Below are 22,302 nucleotides of genomic sequence, written 5' to 3' on the forward strand. Positions count from 1 at the left end.
GTGCTACTGTTTGCTTCTTAAAATTTCCATGTTGGTGGCTGGGAGAGGGAGAACACAACTGTTATCTCAGACTGGGTTCACTTTTTCATTGCAGCTGAAAACTTTAGATCAGTTATGATGCATTTGTTTTACCAATGTGGCTTCATAGTTGCTCGTGCTAGTGGGGTTTTTTTAATGTGTGAAGTCAGTGCTGAGGGTTAGTTTTGTTGCAATGATTTATTATTTGTTTTGTCATAGCCTGAGGGGCACTAATTGAAGGCTGTTATTCCCCAGCAGCTGTACAAACATGTGCTAAAAAAGATGGTTCGTTTTCTATCTGCTCCTCAATTATTAGTTCCTTCTGAGTGAACATTGCTGACAGTCCTGCTGTTTCCAGGCTGATGTGGTTCTTTTACATTACCCACCATCCTGGCAATGACACTCTTCAGGCACCAATAAAATTCTGCCATTTTAATGCTGTGACATTGACTTTGAGTCTTAGGAGTCTTTGGTTCTTTTGAGAACCTTTCTTTATGAAATTCGGCTTAATTAAAGAAGCAATATTTTAATCATTTTTTGCAGTAGTTGTTCTGATCTGTGTCTTCAGTGTGCTTAATCTATTTTTTTCTCCTTTCCTTCCTCAACCCTGCTTCCCAATCCAGGGAACGTTCAAGTTCAAGGCAGAAAGTGATCTCTTCCTCGATGAACATCACAAATTGTTGCTATATGATGGCAAACTCTCCAGTGCTATTGCTTTTATGTACAATCCAAGGGCTACAGATGCACAGCTGTGTCTAGAGTCATCCCCTAAGGATAACCCTTCTATTTTTGTTCACTCACCACATGCCCTCATGCTGCAGGTAAATCAACATTTTCATATCAACCTAAAATCCTGTTTTATAGGGATTTTGATATGGAATTGTGTAGGTTGGGTTTTTTTGGGTTGGCCTGTCCCTGATTCTTGACAGGAAAAGAACCCTAAAAATTATTATTACATGAATAAATACAAAGGCTGTGCTAGCTTTGAAAAAAATTCATTCTTCCTCACTTCTGACATGTTCACTCCCTGCAGATGTTCCCTATCTCCCATCCTTTTGTCCTGTTGATATGAAACCCTTTTCTTCCCTGTGCTTTGAGTGCTACCTCCTGTAGATTCACATGAGGATCTACACTGTAGACCTGTATCTAAAAGTATCTGTATTTAGAGCAGTAGGTCAAGCATACAGGGCATTTAGTGTGACCATGGCAGCCCGTTGATTCTTCTTGCTATTTCTTTTTATTTGGTAATAATACAGTTTTTATATTGAAGAAATTAAAAGCAGTTTTAATGAACTTTCTATCAGTTTCTGAAGGAGGTTTCAGTATTTCTTGTCTGTTCTTTGTCAGGATGTGAAAGCAGTCTTGACGCACTCCATCCAAAGTGCCCTGCACTCCATTGGAGGAGTTCAGGTGCTTTTCCCTCTCTTTGCACAGTTGGACTATAGGCAATATTCCTCAGACCACATTGACACAACTGTTTGGTGAGTGCATGTACTTGCAGTGTCCTGGGCTTTGTGCCTGTGAAGTAAAGGAGATTACCTATTGCTTTATCAAGTGGCAGAGTAGTTTGCTTTGTCTTGTGCAGCAGTGAATTATGTCTAACAACAAAAAGGTTACAGGCAGGACCTCAAAGTGATGTACTTGTTTGCACCAAGTGTTCTGTGAAAGCTCATAGAGAATCAAAATGTACACATATTTTATACTTGACAATTTTTTTTTTTTTGGTGTAGCAGAATTATAGATAATTCTCTTAGGCTTGTTCCTGTCAGGGAGAGAATTCACTGGGGAAGGCTTGAAACTCTGAGAAGGTTGAATTTTTCAGCTACATGAAGTCATTGCTTGGAACTTATTTTTTTTTTTTTTTTTTTTTTTTTTTTTTAGCCTTCAGATTTTTAGAAGATACTGTTACTTAGTGTTGCTGCTAGGCTTTTCCTCTGGTTTGAGCTGTTTCAACTTCATCCAACTTCTGAACACCCAGACACAGAAGCTGGTGGAGCTCCAGATCTCCTAAATTAAAGAGCAGCAGTAAAAGCAAAGAGATTGCTTTTTAGAATTCTGGTGTAATTTGCTCTGAATCATTGCATTTGTAGTTTCATGGCTGTTTAAAGATGATCTGTATCCATATTGTTGCTTAGAAGGGATGGTCACAATATTCCTTCAGCCCATCTGTTTGTGTCTGGATGTCTCCCGAGCTGGCTCAGACTTGGGCGTCTGTGTGCTAAGTCAGGGATTTGATGGAGTTGCCAAGTGGCCCAGCAATGCAGGGGTTTTCAACTGGTTAGTCTTGATCCACAGGAACTAGTGCCTTGACAGGAATATTCCTTCTGGCAGCAGCACAACAGCAAAGCTGTGTCTAGAAAAATATCTGCTCATCTGATAGCTTAAGAAGTAGAATGGCAATAGTAACTGATCTTGCAGAAGTTCGTAATTGGAACATGAAGCAGAGAGAAGTACAAACTTAACTGTTGCCTTTTTGCCAGAATTCAGAAGGATTTTGCTTTTGTATGGTTATCTCAAAATCCAGAATTTCAAGTTAGAAAAGCATTAACAAAATCAAGAAGTTTTTTGAAGCATACTTTCAAAATTTAGTCTTGCTTTTTGTTTAAAAAGTTCTGAATTAAACATTTATGTAACATGTGTCTCTGGGTTGTGTGGTGGGAGTGTTAATTTGGAAATACTTTGTCTTGTTGTAACCCTTTGACACGTTTTTGTTTACTAAACATGTTTTCCAGTTCTACTTTACTGGCATTCATCATGGAGTTGTTAAAGAATTCTATTGCTATGCAAGAGCAGATGCTTTCCTGTAAAGGCTTCCTTGTGATAGGATACAGCCTAGAAAAGGTAAGGTAAATCTTCCTTCATGTCTTACATTAATGTTGAATGTTTTTTTTTTGAATGGAATACTTTTTTTAGCCTGTTGCAGGGCTCTCCTTAAGCAGATCTTCTTTTGCAGTCTTCCAAAGCCCACGTTACCAGAGCTGTGCTAGAACTTTGCCTTGCCTTCTCGAAATACCTGAGCAATTTACACAATGGGGTGCCCCTGCTGAAGCAGCTGTGTGATCATGTTCTCCTGAATCCTGCAATATGGATTCATATCCCAGCACAGGTAAAATTGCTTTTTCTTATCAATGAGATATCTTACGATGTATTGATTTGGGGGTGTTGAAACTAAGCTGAATTGACTCCAAGGAATTTGGGGTTCTGGCTCCACAGCAGAAATCATCCAGGAATTGTCTTCAGGCTCTGCTTTGCTGCATATAGTTGTCAAGTTTTGCAGACTCCCCGGGTTTTCTGGGAGTTAGGAAATGTGCAGCGTTCTGCAGAACAGATTTGACTTTTGACCCAGACTGGGAAGGGATGGGTTTGGATGGGTTAGTTAGGAAAAACTCAGCAATTTTTGAAGAGGCAATTATCTTGGTTGTCAGATTTTAAGTCTTGATATAAATTGAAAGTCACTATTTTTGTTTTGGTGAATTTCTGTTCTCTAGCTGTGAACAACTTTAATCACAACTTGCCATCTGAAACCTTCTTACCAGCACTGTACAGTTTCAGAAATAGAATGAATCTTTTCATCAGTTTGCAGGGGTTTTACGACTAAGCTATGCAGAGATAATCTCTTTCTTTAAGACATTTTGATAGATGAAACATAAGAATTCAGTTGTCTGACGTGCTGCAATTGAGGTGTGATGATTTTTGGTTTCCTGACTGGTGGTGTAGGTTCAGCTGACCCTGTACACGTACCTGTCTACTGAGTTCATTGCCACCGTTAACATTTATGGAGCAATCCGACGCGTTGGGACAGTTCTTTTGGTCATGCACACCCTCAAGTATTATTACTGGGTGGTGAACCCTCAGGATCGCAGTGGGATAACTCCCAAGGGCATAGGTATGTACCTATATATATTGGTTCTTTTTCCCCCTCACAGTCTGATGTTTGTTTTAATAAAGTTTTGTGTACAATGATTAGAATGGAACCATCAGTTCTTTGGAAATAATTACCCTTCATTGGGGTGAGTTCAGTTCGGCTGGAACGGTGTGAGCAATGTGCTTTTGTCCTTTAAAGATTTTTTTCACAACCTATAGGAAACTTGCTTTAGAAGTCGTATCATTTGCCATCAGACACCTGTGTGAACTGATACTAGACAGAAGTGATCAGAGAAATGGTAGGATCTTGGAACTGTGGTACTGTGCCTGGGTATATGGTCTTTCTCTGTAATTTTTGGAATTTCAGAGAGAGAAGCAGGAGATGGGAATGAATGCTCTCTAAATGTGTCTGACTTCCTGCCACCAACTTCTCAAAATGACCAGCCCTTCCTGTTAGAGGGCTGTAAGGATTGCTTTGTAGTATTTTTCATCCTTCAAGAAGCAAAGCATGCATGTTTTCTCTTTTCTTTTTAGTCTCTCATGGATTTGCTTAGTTTTGTAAGTCATTTATTGAGCCTGAGGCAAGTGGATGAGTAGGATAGTCTGAGTAATGCAGTTTAATGGCTTATTTTGACTAGGCTGGCTTATACTGAAAATAGCTGTTCTTAAACCAAATATGCCTGTGGGCCTATGCTTTATGAAACCAGACTCATATGATCACTTTCATTCTCTAGATGGTTTGCTTTTCTGTGATGATCAAGATCATGAGAACTGTGACCCTTCAGGCAGATGTAAAAACTATCCCCCAAAATGTGTTTGCAACAGTTCATTTGCTTTCTGTACCAAAGCTTTTACTTGGCTTTGACACTTGGTTGCACCTGTTTTTTTAACCTTGCCTCTCCTGGGAACTCCTGAGTGTTGGAGTATTTAAAATGTTTCTTTGAAAGTCTGCTTTAGGCAGAGATGGCAGAAGCCAGTCCTTTTGGACTTTGAGTTAACCAATTAAGTCATGTCTTTCAAGGTATTCTTCATACATAGCAGTGCAAGATTGGTTTTTGTGGGCTTAGCCAGTGTATAATAATGGCACGTAGCTCTTTCTTTGAGCTGTGTGGCAGAGCTTTAAAAAAACCTGTAAACTGCAAAAATTTGAAATCTGGAAATTCTGACATAAAGTTAGTTCATAGCACTACAGGGAAATGTTAAAATCATCAGAATTTAGATGAAGCCTTAGTGGAACCTCACTGATTAGACATTTTGCTAATAAAGAGTGAAAAAACACAGTACTGTTTTGTGACCTGAAATAGAGAGTGAGAAGACTTAGAATTGTGCCTTCTTCACCCAGAAAATGCCTTTTATGTTTCTTTTTGTGAAAATGCAGTCTATGCTAATAACAGCTGTTAATTAGTATTTTATATATCTACTTTTCTTTCGTAGATGGTCCACGGCCTACTCAGAAGGAGATTTTATCCCTGCGAGCATTTTTGTTGATGTTCATTAAGCAACTAGTGATGAAGGTAGGATAGCTTCAAATTATGGTAGGACATTTGAGTTTCCTTTCATAAAGAAATGCCTAAAATGCTTTAAACATACTGAATTTTCTGATAGTAAATAGACAGAAAAGCTGTGAAAGGTGCTGCTTTTTGTTGGGCCTCTTGCCATGGACAGCAGTGCCAAACATGCATTTTTTCACCCTTCTGAGCTGTTTTTATCAGAAGTGGAGCTGTTATTAGCTTAGAAACATTTACCTTTGGGGAAATAAGTATTTATTTCTTGGTTTTTGTTTTTTAACATGAACAGTATCAGCTACATCATAAGTGCCTAAAGACTAAAGAGAAACATTTGATATTGTATGCTGTGGGTCGGTGGGACAGAGTGGGATAAGAAAGACTCTATCAATAAGTTTTACAACTGTTTCTTGGACATTAGAGGAATATTGGAATTCAGCAGCTCTAGTGCTTGTAGGCTCTTCATGACCCTCTCCTATCATCAGTTTTGGTCTCTTTTCTCTTTTCTGTGGACTGACTTTTTTTATCTTTGAATCTACCTCACTTTTCCACTCTTTCCCTGTGTTGCTAATGGACCAATGAGCTCTGCATGTAGCAGTAACTACCAGAAAAGCTCTGCCCTTGACTCTTTCTCTAAATTGGATAATCTGCAATTGAAGTAACAGGGACATTATACTTATCAAACTCTAAAACACTGTCACTAAGTTTTAGATTCATTCTTAGTGTTTTTTTTTTTTCAAATGTCTGTCAGAGATTTATAACTTGGACAATTTTGGGTAGAATTTCACCAGATTATTAATGGTTTAACCTCAGCTGGGAACCAAGTACCACACTGCCACTTGCTTACTCCCTCAGCAGTGGGATCAGGGAGAGAGTCATGAGAGCAAAAGCTTGTTGTGAGTAGAGATAAAGATAGTTTAACAGGGAAAGCAAAAGCCACACACACAAGGAAAGCAAAACAAGGAGTTGATTCCCTGCTTTGCCATGGGCAGGCAGCTGACCAGCCATCTCCAGGAGAGCAGGGCCCCATCATGAGTAATGGTTTCTTGGGAAGACAGACACCATCACTCCAAATGTCCTCCCTTCCTCTTCCTTCCCCTCACTTGATATCCTGGCCATGATGTCACGTGTTCAGGAATATCCCGTTGGTCAGTTGGGGTCACTTGTCCCAGCTGGATCTCCTTCTAGGCACCTCCACATTCCTTGCACTGTGGAAAGCAGAAAAGGCTCTGGCTCTGTGTGAGCTCTGCTCAGCAGTAAAAAAACCATCCCTGTATTATCAACGCCGTTTCCATCACAAATCCAAACTATAGCTGTGTGCTGGCTCCTGTAAATAAATTCTACCCCAACCAAAACCAGCACAACAATAAATAGAACATCTGTTGAAAAAGGTTGAGGCTGATCCTTTAGCAAGTTTTCTATTTGTACATAGTGGTACAAAATCTTTCTGGGAAATGGAAGGCGTGCTTTAAAAAAATAAAAGCCCCAGAAGTGGAGAAATCTGCATTTGCCTACCCTCATCTTGTTCTTAGAAACTGTTGGTTTCTATTTTATTTTCACAAAAAATACCACAAGGTATTGCTAGCATACATGCCATAAATGACTGAGATTTCTTCAAAGTTGATAGCAACGGAAGATGGGCTTCTCTAGTGGAAAATAAGAAGCAAACATGCAGATATGGGTATAGGTAAGAGACTTGTAATAAAACTTCCAGACCTGCTTTAGAGTCCTTTATGCTATCTTAATTTAATTCTTCTATTAACAGGAGACTTTCAGTTCAAATTGACTGTATCAATTAACACGTATTACTCTACCAATTTCATATACTATATTGCTATTTATCTTGTTTTTATGCCTGTGTTGAAATTGCCTTAAACCACTTTTATGGCATTCTGTGGGTGCTTTTGGGGTCAGAGAAGCCACCTTGCAACTACAAAGCTATTACAGGATCATGTGAAAGCAAATTTCTTGTGTGGTACTTGCTTTGTGATATAAACATTTATTGTAACAATGCTTGTTTTGGAAACAGCATTCTGTACTTGAAAGGTGATACTTAAAACCTATTTGTTTTTAAAGGACTGTGGAATAAAAGAAGATGAACTGCAGGCTATCCTCAATTACCTGCTCACTATACATGAGGTAATTTTTTAATTTGGGGGATGTGTTTATGAAGAGTGGCACACTAGTGCTGTTTGTGACCACCAAATGTTTGAATAATTTCAACTATAACCTCCTTTATGCCACAAGATGGCTCTGCAGAGGAAGTAGCAAACATTGTCCAATTCTTTAGAGTAGTGTGCTGGTACACCAATATTCTTGCAGTGATTTAAGCACTATGTTCAATGTTAGATTGAAGTTCATTAAGCCAGTAAGTCAAAACAGTTTCTTATGTTGTTCTACAAACCAATTTACCAAGCAGAAAAACAGATGGTGAGACTGACTTTAAAAAAAGTCAAAACCTTGTTTTAGGCTGCCTAAGTAATATTTTTTTGTTTTGTTTTTTCCTCTCCTTTTTATTTTGCTTCTTAAATAAAGCAATAAAATTGAAAACATGCATTTAAAAAATAAAGATGTATGTTAATGGCATCTAAGAAAAACATATAAACTTAATTGGGAGAAAATGTTGGTTACCACTGATGCATCTGCATCTTCATATTTTAGCACCAGGAAAAGGCACTTTATGCCAGATGCAACATCAAAGACAAAGGAAATGGGGACATAAATCTAACTGATCTCATCTCTGTAAGGGTGCTTGAAATGGGTAAAATAAGGAATTAATTGAACTTCATTTCAAGCAGTATAGATTTTTGATTTTTTTTTTTTAGATTTTGCTTACACCTATATTTTCCTTTTATTCTCTGTGCTGATTACTACTATTTGGTAGTACCATAGTCAAGCAATTTTACTTTATGTGGAGAAGTAAAAAATAAGACTCTTGGTAATATCTAAGGGTGAACTAAAATAGCAGAAGCTTTCTTTAGCCTTCAGATGAGGATGTGATGTTTTAAATATCTTAGCAGTTTGCATACTGAAGTGTAAAAGATCCATGAATTCTGAATCCCACAATCTAACTGTGAATTCAGAAAAACATCAACAAAAAAAGTAAAATTTAGCCTTCCCATATGGCTGAATAGTGATAGTGTCTGTAATGTCAGCTGATGATATCATCAGGTGAACAGAGTTGTTCTGGAGGATGTAAAACTGATTTTTTAATAGAGTATTAGAATATTTGTTCAAAATACTCTAGAGTAAAGAATCAGAGTATTTGTTCAAAAGTGCTGGACAGTGTTTTATTTGTGGGCTCTTTTTCTTTTAAAAATAAACTTTCATTTTAATACTACAGAGTAAAAGACAGTTGCATTTTGTTATTTCTTAGGTTATTTTTAGTTACAATGAATGTGGAACAAATTAATGATCTATAGCTTAGAGTGCTCTGGACTGAAAGTATGGACAACTTTACTAAGTAGCTTGAATTACCCATTTTAAATATTGTCTGAGGCAGGTGCTAGTATTTTTTCCCTCATGGTTTGAACATTTCTGAGTAGAAACTTTTCATTAAACACCACCCTGTGCCCCAGAAAATGTGCAGCAGTTGATTTGTAGCTCCTGTGCAGGAAAGGATTGGGAAATACACGTGCACATACAATACAAATACACAAACAGAGGAGCACATGTGTGGAAGGAAGTAACATAGTCTAAATTTCCATTGCCTGTCAAATCCTTACATCCCAGACACTGATAAATCACTTTTCACCCTAAACAATCAAGTATATTTTTCATAATGTTTTCTCCTGCACTTGCCTTTTAGAGCTGTAGTTCTTCTGACCCTGGCCAAAATGATTTGCACATACTTTTGAAATATTTTGTGATGATTCTTTTAGCCAAAACAATGTTTTAGTGTTATGTGTTGTGAATTCAAATTTGTAACTTTTATCCAACAGGATGACAATCTAATGGATGTCTTGCAGTTGCTGGTTGCTCTGATGTCAGAGCATCCTGGTTCTATGATCCCTGCATTTGATCAGAGGAATGGATTACAGTAAGTTTGGATTTTGAGTGTTTTGACCATAGTGTTGCTTGCAAGAATTCCCAAGAAATCTGGACGGTTCTCATCAGTGTGTGCGTTGCAGTCATAGACTCCTCATCTTGGGAGATTTTTGGGTCCAGGTGTTCATTTTGACAAGAGGTGCTGTTGGATTTATTGTCAACGAGGTGTTTTTTTTTAATGTTTCCAAGCTGTCAGTCACACTTCAACAGGGGGTGATCCATTTCAGTCTGTGCATTGATGTCTTCATCTACTGGTGCTCTGTCTTCAGCCCCCCATTCTGACAGATGTTGTAGAACTGGGAAGGGGCTGACAAAAATTGATTCAGATGTCTTCTGATCCTTGTTAGTTTTCTTCCCCCTTTTTTTTTTTTCCCCGGTGGGACTTTTCCAGAAAAACTTACTTGTTTAAAAGTAGCACTTTGTGCTATGCACTGTTTGCAATCTTTTTCCCAACAAAAAGAAAAAAAAGTGTTTGGCACTATCGTGAGAGAAAAGTAGGGAAAGTAGCAAATTCTACTTGTACAAATAGAAAGTCTACTAGAGGAGTTCAATTATGACTCTGATTCTGTCTTTTGGCGCTCAGAGGGTGGTCACAGTATTGAACTTTTCTAATTTAACAGGAGACATGCTTGAACATAGTGGGGGAAAAATTGGTACAGGCAAACAATGTAAGAACAATTCCTAGAAGGATGTCGGGAATAGTAATTTTCTCACTGTGTAAAGGCAGAGTCTCATTTCATACATTTGGTTGGACCTGTTGGTTAACCCCTGTTTATACTTACATTTTTTCCAATTGCCCTTTCTCAAGAGACTGCATTCAGGCCTGTTTGTAATTGTTTTCTCCCCTTTTAGTGCTAGACTGGTTTTTATTTTTATTTTTTTTTACCATTTCATCAGATTTGATTTCCTTTGTATGGTAATGTATTACGTATGGGAAACTAATAAAGCCTCTAAATAATAAAGTATTTGAATGTCAAGTTGGGTCTCCAATGCAGTACATTTGGTTTTATTTAACAACTAGCAGTAGGTGCTTTCTTTTTTGTTACCAAATATATGAGCAAGTCAGCATGAATAGTGAGTCCACAGTGAGAAATCACTTTGTTTTCCTGTCTCATTTGTTCTACTCCTTGTTCTGGTATTGTCTCCAGTCACTTAATGGATTCTTTGTATGCTTCTTGATACATCTACTTTTTGCAATTAGGACATGATAATCTTGAAATTTGAAAATAATTTTCCAAAGCTTTATAAATATTTGGAATTCTCTTGAAATTAAAAATGTTAAAGTAACCAATCTGGGGTGGGAAGAAGAAAGGAAATGCTTCGTCCCTCTACAATTAGGAAACCCTGATAGTGTTCTGTAAAGGAAAGCAGAGGAATGGATTCTATTGCTTGAATGGCCAGTGCATCATAGGTTTGCTTGTTTCCTTCTGTAGTTTGTGTGGTTGCAGCATTCTCCAGGATAAATTATTTTTTATATGTAACTGTTTTTTAATCACCCTTAGGTTTTACCTTTAATTCTGGTTTCTGGGATAGAATTTTTTTTTTTTTTTGTCTTAGTTCAGGTGTCCTGCAAATTATTTTTGGGTATATAAAAATAAAAGTACGTAACTCTTGATGAGTGCTCAGTTATGTATAGATAAGGCCTAAAAACTTGAAATCCTTGAGCTCTTTAAAACTTGCAGATCTAAAATGCCGTGTTGTAACATGGAATAGTTTTGGAAAGGCTCTCCAAGATTGTTTAAATGAGGTAGGTCTTTTTCCTTCCCCCTAGTGAAATGATCCAAATTTCTTCAAAAAATTTTATCATAACTTATTTATGGTAAAGCATAAGTACTGTGCCTTCTGTTCCAATGTGCTTTCTTGGAACATTTGGCAATGAATACTTTCTTTTCTCAAAGAGAGCTTTGTAGCCCATGTAGATAAGTTAAATCTTATTTCATAGATTTAAAGATCTGTTGATACTATGAATCACAGTCCAGCTAGAATCAGATAATGATGTGGCCCATAGTACTTGACTGTCTAAAAAGTAAGTGATGAAAGAAATTGGATGTAACTGATAAATACATTTAGATGTCTTGAGTTTTTATGGGAGGTTTACGAGGACCAAACCCCTGCATTTGTTATTCTTCACATTGACAGAAGACCAATGTGTTTTCTCCACTTAGGGTTGTCTACAAGCTTTTAGCATCACAAAGTGAAGGCATCAGGGTGCAAGCTCTGAAAGTGATGGGATATTTCTTAAAGCATCTTGCTCCAAAGTAAGTACTGATTTGGGTCTTAAAACTAAACCTCCCAAGAAAGGAAGGAGTGAAGGTAGGTTGTGACACAGACTTTCTATGCTGTATTTTGGGTATAAATTATTGGGTGTATATACACAGATTTGTCTGTAAAGGGGGAAAAGCTGTATTGGAGGTTGATCACTAAACACGCTTCACTGAATGGGAGCTACTCTTCTTCACCTACCCCTTAGTCCATTTGTCAGGAATGTATTTTTGATATGGTGGAATTGCTTGTTGCTGGCAGCTGGTGTCCAGGCATTATCACTTCCTTATCAAGCTGATTGAATAGTTACTTCCAGTATGGCCTCCTGCTTTTTAAAGTGTCTCTTTTCCAGTGAAATCAATAGTAAGCATTAGACTGGTGAGTTGGAATCCCATGTTACTGAGAACAAGGTTTAACATGTCTCGAGTTGACTGTGACGGTTATCTCCTGTTGAGATTGCTGTCCATGGTTGCATTTTTGAGCGAGATGAGGGCAAAGGTGTCCTTTCCTTAGTGTTTATCAAGAAATCCCCAAGGCTGTGTTTCAGCTTTTTGGGCCCATGAGTGAGTGGGCCTCATTTATGGAAGAAAGGTGGCTTATTTGTCCTTTCAGAATCTGAACACTTCCCCTTTTCCTTCACCAAAAGTGAAAGACTTAAGGAACAAACAAGAAAAATATCTTCCCAGTGATTTTGTATTTCTTGAGGCACATCTTTTTTTAAACGTTTTTTCCCCTAAAGCAAATGGAATGCGTGAGTTTATTTTATCTTTCTCTACCATTTTAGGAGAAAAGCTGAAGTCATGCTTGGACACGGATTGTTCTCTTTGTTGGCTGAAAGGCTGATGCTTCAGACAAGCTTATTCACCATGACCACATACAATGTCCTGTTTGAGGTAGTCATGCACTGTAGTTAGGATCCAATCTTTCTAATTACTTGTAAGACATTGTTAGAAAATTGCTTACATATTTGTGCTGATGTGTTCCAGATGACATTAAACCTTAGTGTGATGCAGCTGAATGCTGCTTTTTTCCCCCTCAAAGCTCACTGCTTTGGATTTACCCCCTCCTTAACTTGGTTATCCTCATTATGAACAATTCTAGCTAATGAGTAACCTGCATGCCTCAAGCAGATGCTCATGTAGATGTGGAATTTTATTATAGCAATGATCTTGCCTTAGGATAATTGCTTTGGTTAGATTCTCATTCATCTTCCAGTGTATTTTAAATAACAGTATGCACTTAAGAGAGAAATAAAAAAAAAATAAAATAGCTTATAGGATTTTAGAAACAGGATGAAATAAATTACCAAGAAAGTTAGTAGGGATTGTTTGGGGTGACTTTTAGAATGATGGTGATTGTGCCGCATCCAACTATTTTTCAGTGAGCTGTGTCTTCATGTACATTGATACGGCATCTTCTTCTTTCTTGCTAGATTCTGACTGAACAGATTTGCACTCAAGTAATACATAAACAACATCCTGACCCAGATTCAACGGTGAAGATACAAAATCCTCGTAAGAATGATGCACATTTTTAAGTGCTACCTTAAGAAAAGTCTGCTTTGAAAGAACCCCACCAGTGAAAAAGCTTCTTAATTACATCTACCAGTCTTCTAATCTCAGTTTGACTTTTTTTTTTCACTCTAAAAGATAGATAACTTTTATTTAGTTGGAGTTATATACAACGTATGTCTCTATAGCTCTTTGAAAGACATTTTATGTGTCTGTAGTTCATAACTCACCTTTTTTGGCGATGCAGTTATGTTATGAAATGGTTTTTTAAGACATGTATGCACAAGATACTTTCATTTAATACATGTTAAAGTTCCAGCAAAATTCTGAATGCATTTTTTAGTGATGTCAGACTAAATTACCTGAAATATGGAAAAACCTTTCATCTTAAATTCCATTCACTATGACAATGCTAGATGAAAAATAGGAGAAAAGTATCTGCTCACTGTTTTGGTTAGCTTACTTTATTGGAAATATCTGGATATGAAACTTTAGATGTCTTTTGAACTCAGAGAAAATACTGATGTCCTTTCCTGAATTGTATACATCATTAATGTGCTCTGTACATAATACAATGGAATTACGATAGCTTTGGGAGATAACTTTTTTTCTGGAGAAATAACAGATTTTTCACTTTTGTAGGTGCTTTGTCATTAAATGTAGGTCACAGTTGTAGGTGTACTTCAGGTGGAAAGTGAGGGGCAAGAGAAAAGAAAGCAAAGCAGATATGGAGGAAAGAAAGCTGGTTGCATTGTGCCATTTTCCTTGCAGTAAATCCGTATGAAGCAAGAGATGTGAGCATGTTTTGCTTTGCTGTTGCTTTCTCCTAAGATTTTTGAAGTTGACAGTCACTGCTGTGGTCAGTATATGGAGACTGAGTTAAATCTGAAATTATGTAGGTCTGGTAGGAAGAGTGACTTCTAGAGGCCCTTTTTAAGATCATTATTTTTATCAAATCAGGCATTTCTCTTTAAAGAAGCTGTACAAGATGAACTGCAACTATCACAGTGACTGTGTTCAAATGAAACCCTAATTCATTTAGAAAGTTGACTTCTTTTAAAGTAACAAAACATTGCCTCACTGCTTCTAAAAGTGTGATGTACCATCAATTTTGATCTCCTGAAAATACAGAAAACATTGTAATAGTAAGAGAAAAAATTTTTTATTAGGAAGGTTTTTTATAACAGAGACTGTTAAGTTTAATTGGAAGTTGGTCACATTCTTTGAAAATTCAATGTTATTAAGATAGAGCATTTTTCTCATACATTTGTTTTCTAAAGGACGCTTTTTTTAGTGTGAGCCTCATGTAAAAATGGTTCAGACAAGTTCTGGTAGCTTACCAATTGTCATGCAGTAATATTTGTGTTGCTTAAACATGATAATTCAATGAATTGTATTGTCTTTAGAGGCCTGCAAATCCCTGTGATGGGTGACTAGGTTTGAAAAGTATTGGAAGAAGGGATTTGTTTTACTTAAACCTTCTTCTCCAACAGAGATGTGCTTTTTCTCAGTATAAAACTTTTTTATGTGGTGTCGCTTTCCTTGTACAAACACTGTTGAAAGAGACCTTGTGTTTTATGCTGTGCTTGGTCCTAATATTTTGTTACTCATGAACTGTTTTACAGAGATTTTGAAGGTTATTGCAATCCTGATCCGTAATTCTCCACAGTGTCCAGAAACTCTGGAGGTCCGGCGAGCCTTTCTCTCGGATATGATTAAACTGTTTAATAACAGCAGAGAAAACAGGAGGTAGGGTGGCTTGTTCTATGCACAAGTAGATAAAATAAATAACAGGGACTCCTAGTAAATTAAACTCTTGAGGGCAGATTTCAGCTTCATTGCTGTTTCAGCAAATTCTGTGCTCTAGCAAAATCTTCAGTATGAAAAATTAGAGAAGCTTGCATGTCACAATTTTTTTAAGCATGTTGGATTTTGATTTAGCTGTTGTGTATATTTCTAAGATATATTTTATAATATGATTCATTTGCATGTGTGTGTTTTGCAGGAGTTTGTTGCAGTGCTCTGTCTGGCAGGAGTGGATGCTTTCCCTTTGTTGTTTTAATCCAAAGACTTCTGAGGAGCAGAAGATAACTGAGATGGTGTACACCATATTTCGGATTTTGCTGTACCACGCAATAAAATATGAGTGGGGTGGCTGGCGTGTGTGGGTGGATACGCTGTCAATCACACATTCAAAGGTGAGATGAATCAAATTTCAGGAGCATTTCTGAAAAATTTTGGTGCTGGTCTTGCTTTTTAGTGACAGCAGGAACACAAGGTGGCGCACCATAGCTATTCATCAACAAAAATACCTTTTAGTAACATCAAAAGGCTGAAAAACAAATGAGCAAAGAAATCCGAGTTAAGAGAGATGCTTCAGCTGTTAAACTGCCATGGAATATGGTGTGAGAGTGCAAATCCTTGCAGTATGAATGAGACTATTACCCTTTGTTATTGTTCTGTCTGAATTTTGTTGTTGTTACAACCAGAGTTACATCATGAAAGTTATTAATGGTTCTCTGAATAAGGCATGGTAGTACAAAAGGTATTTTAAACTGCCTTATTCTGAACAAAAGAGTGAGGCCAGTGTGGGCCTCAGAATTATTCTGGTTGTCAGAATATTTACTTATAATGAAATAAATTATAACTTACCCGTTTCTAAACGTGTGCAAGTTAGCAGTGTGAAAAAGACATCTGTGAATCCAAAAGATCACCTTATGATACTAAGGAATTGTTGGCATTTCTGAGGTCTTGAGTTTTGAATGAATTTTTGTCTTAAGAAAGGTCAGTCTCTGCGGACAGCAAGAACCTTGTTATTTTGCAGCTCTGGTTATTGCACTGAGAGGTCGATGGTGGATTCTTGGGCTGTGGGGAGACAATTGTAGAAATTGTGTAATAAAAGTGGGTGAAATAACTTCATTAAACAGTCACTTACCTAAGTGGAATTTCAGTGCAAAGCACCCAGAGCCACATTTTAACCCTTACAGAGATCACATTTTAGGTGTTGGACCATTCTTAATATTCTTTTTCTTTGGCTTTGCAGTCTTCCAAAACCAGTTTCCTCTTTTTTTGCCCCAAGATGCTGAGGGCATATGTGAATTGTGCAATGGCAAGCTGTAGCCAGAGTGAAGATCCCTAATGTGCTTTTGTGTAAAACTGGCATAATTTGGCATATGTGTGATTGCTGGGAGTCTCTAGGAATTGTCCTTGGGGAAAGATGGTGGGGTGAATAAAGGAAGACCACCTTTCTAACTCTTACTCAGAGCTTTGGTGTCTTGACTTTAGAAATTAGCTGGCACATTATCTTACAATCTGTAGTCCTATTCCTAGACTCCTTTTGTAAGATAATGTAATGTCAGAAATGTCGTTTAAACAGCATCTATGTCAGAGAGGTTATATGGATTTTTGGTCATTCTCTTCAGTGACTTAATGTGGCTAATCAATGATCTAGAGTTCCGAGAGAAAAAACCCAAGATTTTATTGTGATGCCATGGCCAAATGTCAAGATCAGACTTGACATTTTTAAATCAAGTAAAAATACAGTTTTAGAAAAGACAAAAAAAATAGATAAAAATAATGTCGGTCTGGTTTATTAATTTGTGTTTTAAAGGCTGGATGTTTTTGTGAAAGGCCATAGTGAATGAGAAGAGGACCTACTTCAATCTGTGTTTCTCATTTTTGGTTCCTGGCATGCTGTGACAGGGATGTGTCCTTGGTTATAGGAGTAACTCCCTGTAAGTTTTCCCAAGTCTAACTCTGTTGACTTTCTGGTCAATATAAAATATCTGTCTGTTCTTTGGGCCCATTTCAGAAGTTGAATGATGGCAAGTTTGGAAGTTTATGAGTGTGGGCAGAGTGTGGTGGTGGAGTATTGAAGAGCTCGTAAAGGAAAGCAGTTTCTTTGAACATCAGCACAAATACTAATTCCAGAAGTCAAAATGAGAATGTTTAAACAGCAAAAGCAGCCACAAACTAACTTCACAATACTGATATGGATGATGATGCCATTATCAGGATTTTAAAATTTCGCCTTTATTACGCACTTTCCATTTGAACTTTTTTTTTAAGTCATACATACAAATCATGAAACTAGCCATATAAAACTAGATGGTACTACAGAACTGCCTGTTAATTATGTAAACATATATTAGGATAAATCACGAAAAAGATCTTGAAAAATGTCCTTATAAACAGATAATTATAATGATTTTTTAATCCTGTTAATTTTATTTATTTTAAATAGTCTTGTATCCTGTTATACCACTTTTGAGATTCATAGAGATTCACACATAACCTGGTGTAGGCATAATTCACTGGGCAAATTGTTCGATGCTAAGTGCATCTCAGATGTTTTTGATTTCTAGCATGCTTTCAAAGTAATGTGGGAATTATGGGAACAAAAATATTTCCTTAGCATTGCTAAGAGAATAACCAATTTGGGTTTTTCCTATTTCATCTCTAATTGTATTGGGTTACTGCTTATTTTTCCTTTTTACAACCCTCTGTGCCATTCGTGCCACTAATTTATAACACCATTCTATGATAAAGAACTAGTACATAAAGGACCAGTGTTACAGAATTGGATAGGTTTTGCAGAGCTACACATCAAGATACATGCAGCTGCTATAAAAAGCCAAAGAAACTCAATTGCAATTTTATTGTCCAGTTTGATAGATTTCCTGCCACCTTTGTAGCAGGGAAGCTGTTTGTCACTGTAACCCTCTCCTCCAACAGCTGCACAGTGTTTTATAAGCAGCAGTGGCTTTTCCAGCATAATTGCACTGCATTGGCTTCCTTGCACTCAGAATTTAGAAGGTGTGTAGGTGTGTGCAACCTTTTAAAAGCCAAATTCCTTACTATTGCTCACGTATTTTGTTAATTTCCGTATTATTTGTGATGCTTTCCAGATATTAAATCATCGTGTACAAAGGTGTTTAATCTGTTGCTTCTAGTTCAGTGAGAATATTTTTGGTAAAATTAAATCACAACTCCAGTTTGTTCTGACTGGCCAGTGTTCAATTTATGGAAGGATCGAAGAACTTCTGTTTTTTAAACATTGCAACCGTGCTAACTCGGCCTTAGATTTTATCTGTCTAGTCCTGTTACTTTTACAAAGGACCAATGATTTGGAGGCTAATAATAGGAAACAAGTAAAGAATAATAGGAAACAAGTAATGAATGGACAACATCCCTTTTTAACCTTTCGGCTTCGTCAAGTTTTAAAAGAATAAAATTATTTACACAGTATAATACACTTCTAAAATATCTGAATGTTTTGAACTACTGGGAAGACTAACATCTGCTTATTTCAGGCCCTGAAATATATTTTACTACCTAAAAGTTGATTCATGTTCCTTTTCTGTTAAAGAAAATGTATTCAGGTGGAGAATGATTTTTAGTTTTTGATAGCTCAAGAAATTTTCAGTGAGTAAGACTCAGAGATGTTAAGATGTGTAAGCTGCAATTCTGTTGCTGTTTATGTGGGAAAACTTTATTCACTGATCTGAATGAGAAGTATAATCTTAAAATGTTAATAGTGGGACCTTACAGTGTATTTCTAACAAATTGACAGTTTTCATTCTAAAGTACAGTTGTAATAAACTTTTTAATTGTTAAGTAAATTTGCATATTCTTTTGTGCCCTCCTCATCTAATTAAGGGAGATGGAAAAAAACCCCAGAGCATTTATGTGTGCTATGTTTGCCAGGTTTTCATCACTGTCTGGTGAGGGAAATCTGGAAGAAGCTGCAGAGATTGGGTGGTGGAGGAGTTAATATATGGTGGCAGTTAAACTAATTTGCAGAGAAGTGAACGTGGCTCAGTAGTTTTGGAAGATAGGAGGCCATGGGAATCTGAAGTCCAAATCCCATTGGCATCCAGGATTTGCTAAGGATGGTTTTGTCTGTTTTTTATCCCTGCCATGAGGGCAGGAGGATCTCCCACAGCAGATATCTTCAGCTCCAGAGAGTTTTGAAGCCTTCAGGTGTTCTTCAGTCCTCTGAAGAGTGTGTCTTCATTGCCCTCAGAGGAAGCAGAGGTGCCTGGCCCGGAGGGTCATTGTATCACTGCAGGCTCTTGGTTTTCACTTGTGCCATGCCCAGTACGTCAGAAGCAAAGCTGGGAGTACCCTTGAAATTGTTCAATATTATGTTCATTCTAATGGTATAAATAGTTATTTTTAATAGATATTATTATTTATTCTACACAGAAATGATTCTCAGCTTGTCACGTGAGATATGGAGAGCAGAGGGAGCTTGGAGACTGGAAAGTAGAGCCTTCTTTAGAACTGAGCACCCCCCAAGATGTGTTCACCTTTATGAGGTGTTTCCTTATTACTGCCGCTTTTGTAGTAGGTGTGTGGGAAGGCTTTTCTAACCAATACCCCCAGGGAGAAGAAAGTATTTTCATTCTTCAGCAGGCAGGGCTGCGTACCAGTGATGGGCTCTTACACATGCAGCACGGATGGTTAATGGGGAGCTCCTCCATCTCATTATTGACTTGGTGTGAGAGAGTGCAATGTCACGAATAAAGCTGCAGGATGCTAACATTTGACTCATCTTGAAAGAAATGGGGGGAGTATAGAAGGGAGCAAGATAAACTGGGATTTTATAAAGCAGGCAAAAACCTTTATAAAGCTGCAGAGAGGCCTTAAAAGAAGAGTGTAATCGAGATTTGCTACTAAGTGCCAGAGCTTTCAAAAAGAAGAATTACAGGAACATTTGCAGTGGAGAGAGCTAGTGCATAAAGAGGCAAGTAGCTCTGAAATAGTTTTCCTAAGTAAAGATGACTTTGAAGAGAGAGAGGATTCTCATCTGTATGACTTGGTATAAAAAATCATTGGAAGATGGGACCTGTGTCTGCAGCCTTAAGAATTGTTAGTGGTTCTCTTTGCTGTTGCTGCAATTTGAAGCGATCCTCTTCCATAATTGCAGCTACCACTGTTCACGTTGTGGGGCCTGAATTAGGTCTCCTGGCTGGTATTTAAGATGATGGATGTGGCGTCTTTGCTGTAGAGCTGCCAACAGTGTATGGAGATGCTGAAAAAGAATGGTGGAAGTGAGCAGTGCATAAGACCTGTCGCTGGGCATTGCAGCAAGGGGGGTGATAAGTGCTGAATTTAGTTACAGAATATTTTGTTAATAGCTAAATATCGAATGTGTACTAGATAGGGTTGGACAGTCCCTTGAACTGTAGGAATGGTGGCAGGGATTGAGATAGTGAGAAAATGCATACTTTGAGACAATTGTGTGTGTGCTCATGTTTTGCAATTTAAACTCATTAAAAGCAATGATGTCCTTAGTGAAAATGAGCTAATACATCTTCGGTATGCAGTTTGAATTTATTGTTGTACGATGATGTAACAGTAAGCTCTACCTTGATTTGATTTGAAGTAAAATGCTGCTGACATACATAAAATTCTTCCTCGGATAAGAAGACTTTTATGAATTATATTGACTAGTATTTGCTTTCTTACTCTATAATTTTTTTTTTCTCAAGATGAGAGAAAAAAGAGGCAGAACTATTGCTGCTTAGGTGAAAATATAAGATATAAGAGCATGAAACCATCTTGGAACAGTGGTTTCCCCCAGCCTTGTACATCATTGAATGTGTTTCTGGTGAAAGTTTAGACTCCTAGAAACCTCTCATATGTAGTGTCCTGCAAAGTATATTTTAACTTGCTTTTTTTAGCTTTCTTCTGTGAACCACTCAGAAACAGCCCAGGGATTCCTCAAGTCAGTGGGTTAGACTGTAACTCAGTGTGTGGTGCACACAGTACCTTTGCATCTTTTCCTGTGCTGAGTTGAAAATCAGTTTTGATTTCTCTGATAGTGGTGTCTCCTGTCCAAACAGGCCTGTTTGTGGTTGGAGATTGGATTACATTTTTGAAACAGTTGGTGTTAGTAGAGGAGAAGTGGAAAAAGCAGGTCAATAAAATCCTAGTTAAGATTTAAAAAGTTGTGATGCTTTTTGGAATTATGAAAGGTTTATTCATTTGTTGTAAAGAGTTTATTTAAACCAGCACAGGAGCTGGTTTGCACTGAGCAGACTCTATAAGGAAATGGCAATATATATAATTATCTGACATGTCTGGCAAGATATTCCCTTCCCCTCTCTACTCTATGAAATTGCCCACCTGAAAATGGAAAAAAAGGCCAAAATCTTAACGTATAGTTAAAATATTTTTTCTGTATTCTTTAATGCTAATGTCCAGCATCTTACCCTTTCTCATTGCTGTATGCTAATTTTTCTCCTTGACAATTAGTAAATGTTGGATGTCAAATTAGGTTAAAATTAATGGCAGAGGCAAATGTTGCAGTTATTAGCTCACAAGTGTCTTTCAACTGGAAGTGCGTAGAGATGCATTCCAAGCATTGCAGACAGCTATGGATTAACCATCAAATGATGGTGAAGATTAATGATTGGCCTTTTAGCTCACTAATTTAGAACAATTTCTGGTAATTAATTTTGTATTATCAGCTTTACAGTTGCAAATGCCTTGAGGAAAGTAAAAAAATCACTTATGTACATTTAAGGTTCTTCATGGTAGCAGTTGTCTTGTAAATTGTTGCCTGCTTGCAGATCCTAATGTTTAATCTTTAATACCATTATGGACTCTGTACTTTTACTAATCATAATTTCTACTTCATTTTGCATTTTTGTTGGTACTGATTTTGTTAACCTTAGGTGTTTTGTTTTGTATGTGTAATTTGGCTTTGTGTACTTGTGTGCTTCATAAATGCCACATCATGCAATAGAAGTTGTGGGGGAAGAATTGTCTGGGCAGAACCATAGAAGAGTTGTGCCTCCATTGTAGTACTACAATTTCTTGGTTTCCTGTCAAGTTACAGATTGATATAGTGATCAAAAGTGTTTATGCAACCTTGTTGAAAAGTTAGATTTTACAAAGCAGAATTTCTGAAATTTGTATTCTTTTGTTATGTAGGAAACCCCTGGACTCAAAATGGATGTTAGAAAAATACTGTTTCATGTGGTCTCTCTAATTCTGTGCCTTGGCATTTTAATTTGAGTTTTATTTAAAGGACAGTATTTAATACTTTGTTGAATGAATTCTTGTTGATATTTATGGTCAAAGTA

The 22,302-nt window shown here is 37.2% G+C and overlaps 1 protein-coding gene across 3 annotated transcripts in view; it reads left to right on the forward strand.

Annotated features, from left to right (window-relative positions):
- The window catches only part of LRBA (LPS responsive beige-like anchor protein), a 364,153-nt gene that overhangs the window by 45,355 nt on the left and 296,496 nt on the right, over positions 1-22,302 (forward strand). For all 3 annotated transcript variants that reach the window (XM_066186497.1, XM_066186498.1, XM_066186496.1), the window contains 13 exons: positions 642-839; positions 1,366-1,499; positions 2,751-2,859; positions 2,972-3,124; positions 3,736-3,904; positions 5,317-5,396; positions 7,464-7,526; positions 9,329-9,426; positions 11,600-11,692; positions 12,481-12,589; positions 13,129-13,210; positions 14,833-14,956; positions 15,213-15,405. In XM_066186497.1, coding sequence (XP_066042594.1) covers positions 642-839; positions 1,366-1,499; positions 2,751-2,859; positions 2,972-3,124; positions 3,736-3,904; positions 5,317-5,396; positions 7,464-7,526; positions 9,329-9,426; positions 11,600-11,692; positions 12,481-12,589; positions 13,129-13,210; positions 14,833-14,956; positions 15,213-15,405 — 1,605 coding nt within the window. The remainder of the gene's footprint in view (positions 1-641; positions 840-1,365; positions 1,500-2,750; positions 2,860-2,971; positions 3,125-3,735; positions 3,905-5,316; positions 5,397-7,463; positions 7,527-9,328; positions 9,427-11,599; positions 11,693-12,480; positions 12,590-13,128; positions 13,211-14,832; positions 14,957-15,212; positions 15,406-22,302) is intronic.

Source organism: Chamaea fasciata, unplaced genomic scaffold (genome assembly GCF_029207755.1).
Source record: "Chamaea fasciata isolate MVZ Bird 193981 ecotype frontalis unplaced genomic scaffold, bChaFas1.0.hap1 SCAF_6, whole genome shotgun sequence".
Lineage (NCBI taxonomy): Eukaryota > Metazoa > Chordata > Aves > Passeriformes > Sylviidae > Chamaea > Chamaea fasciata.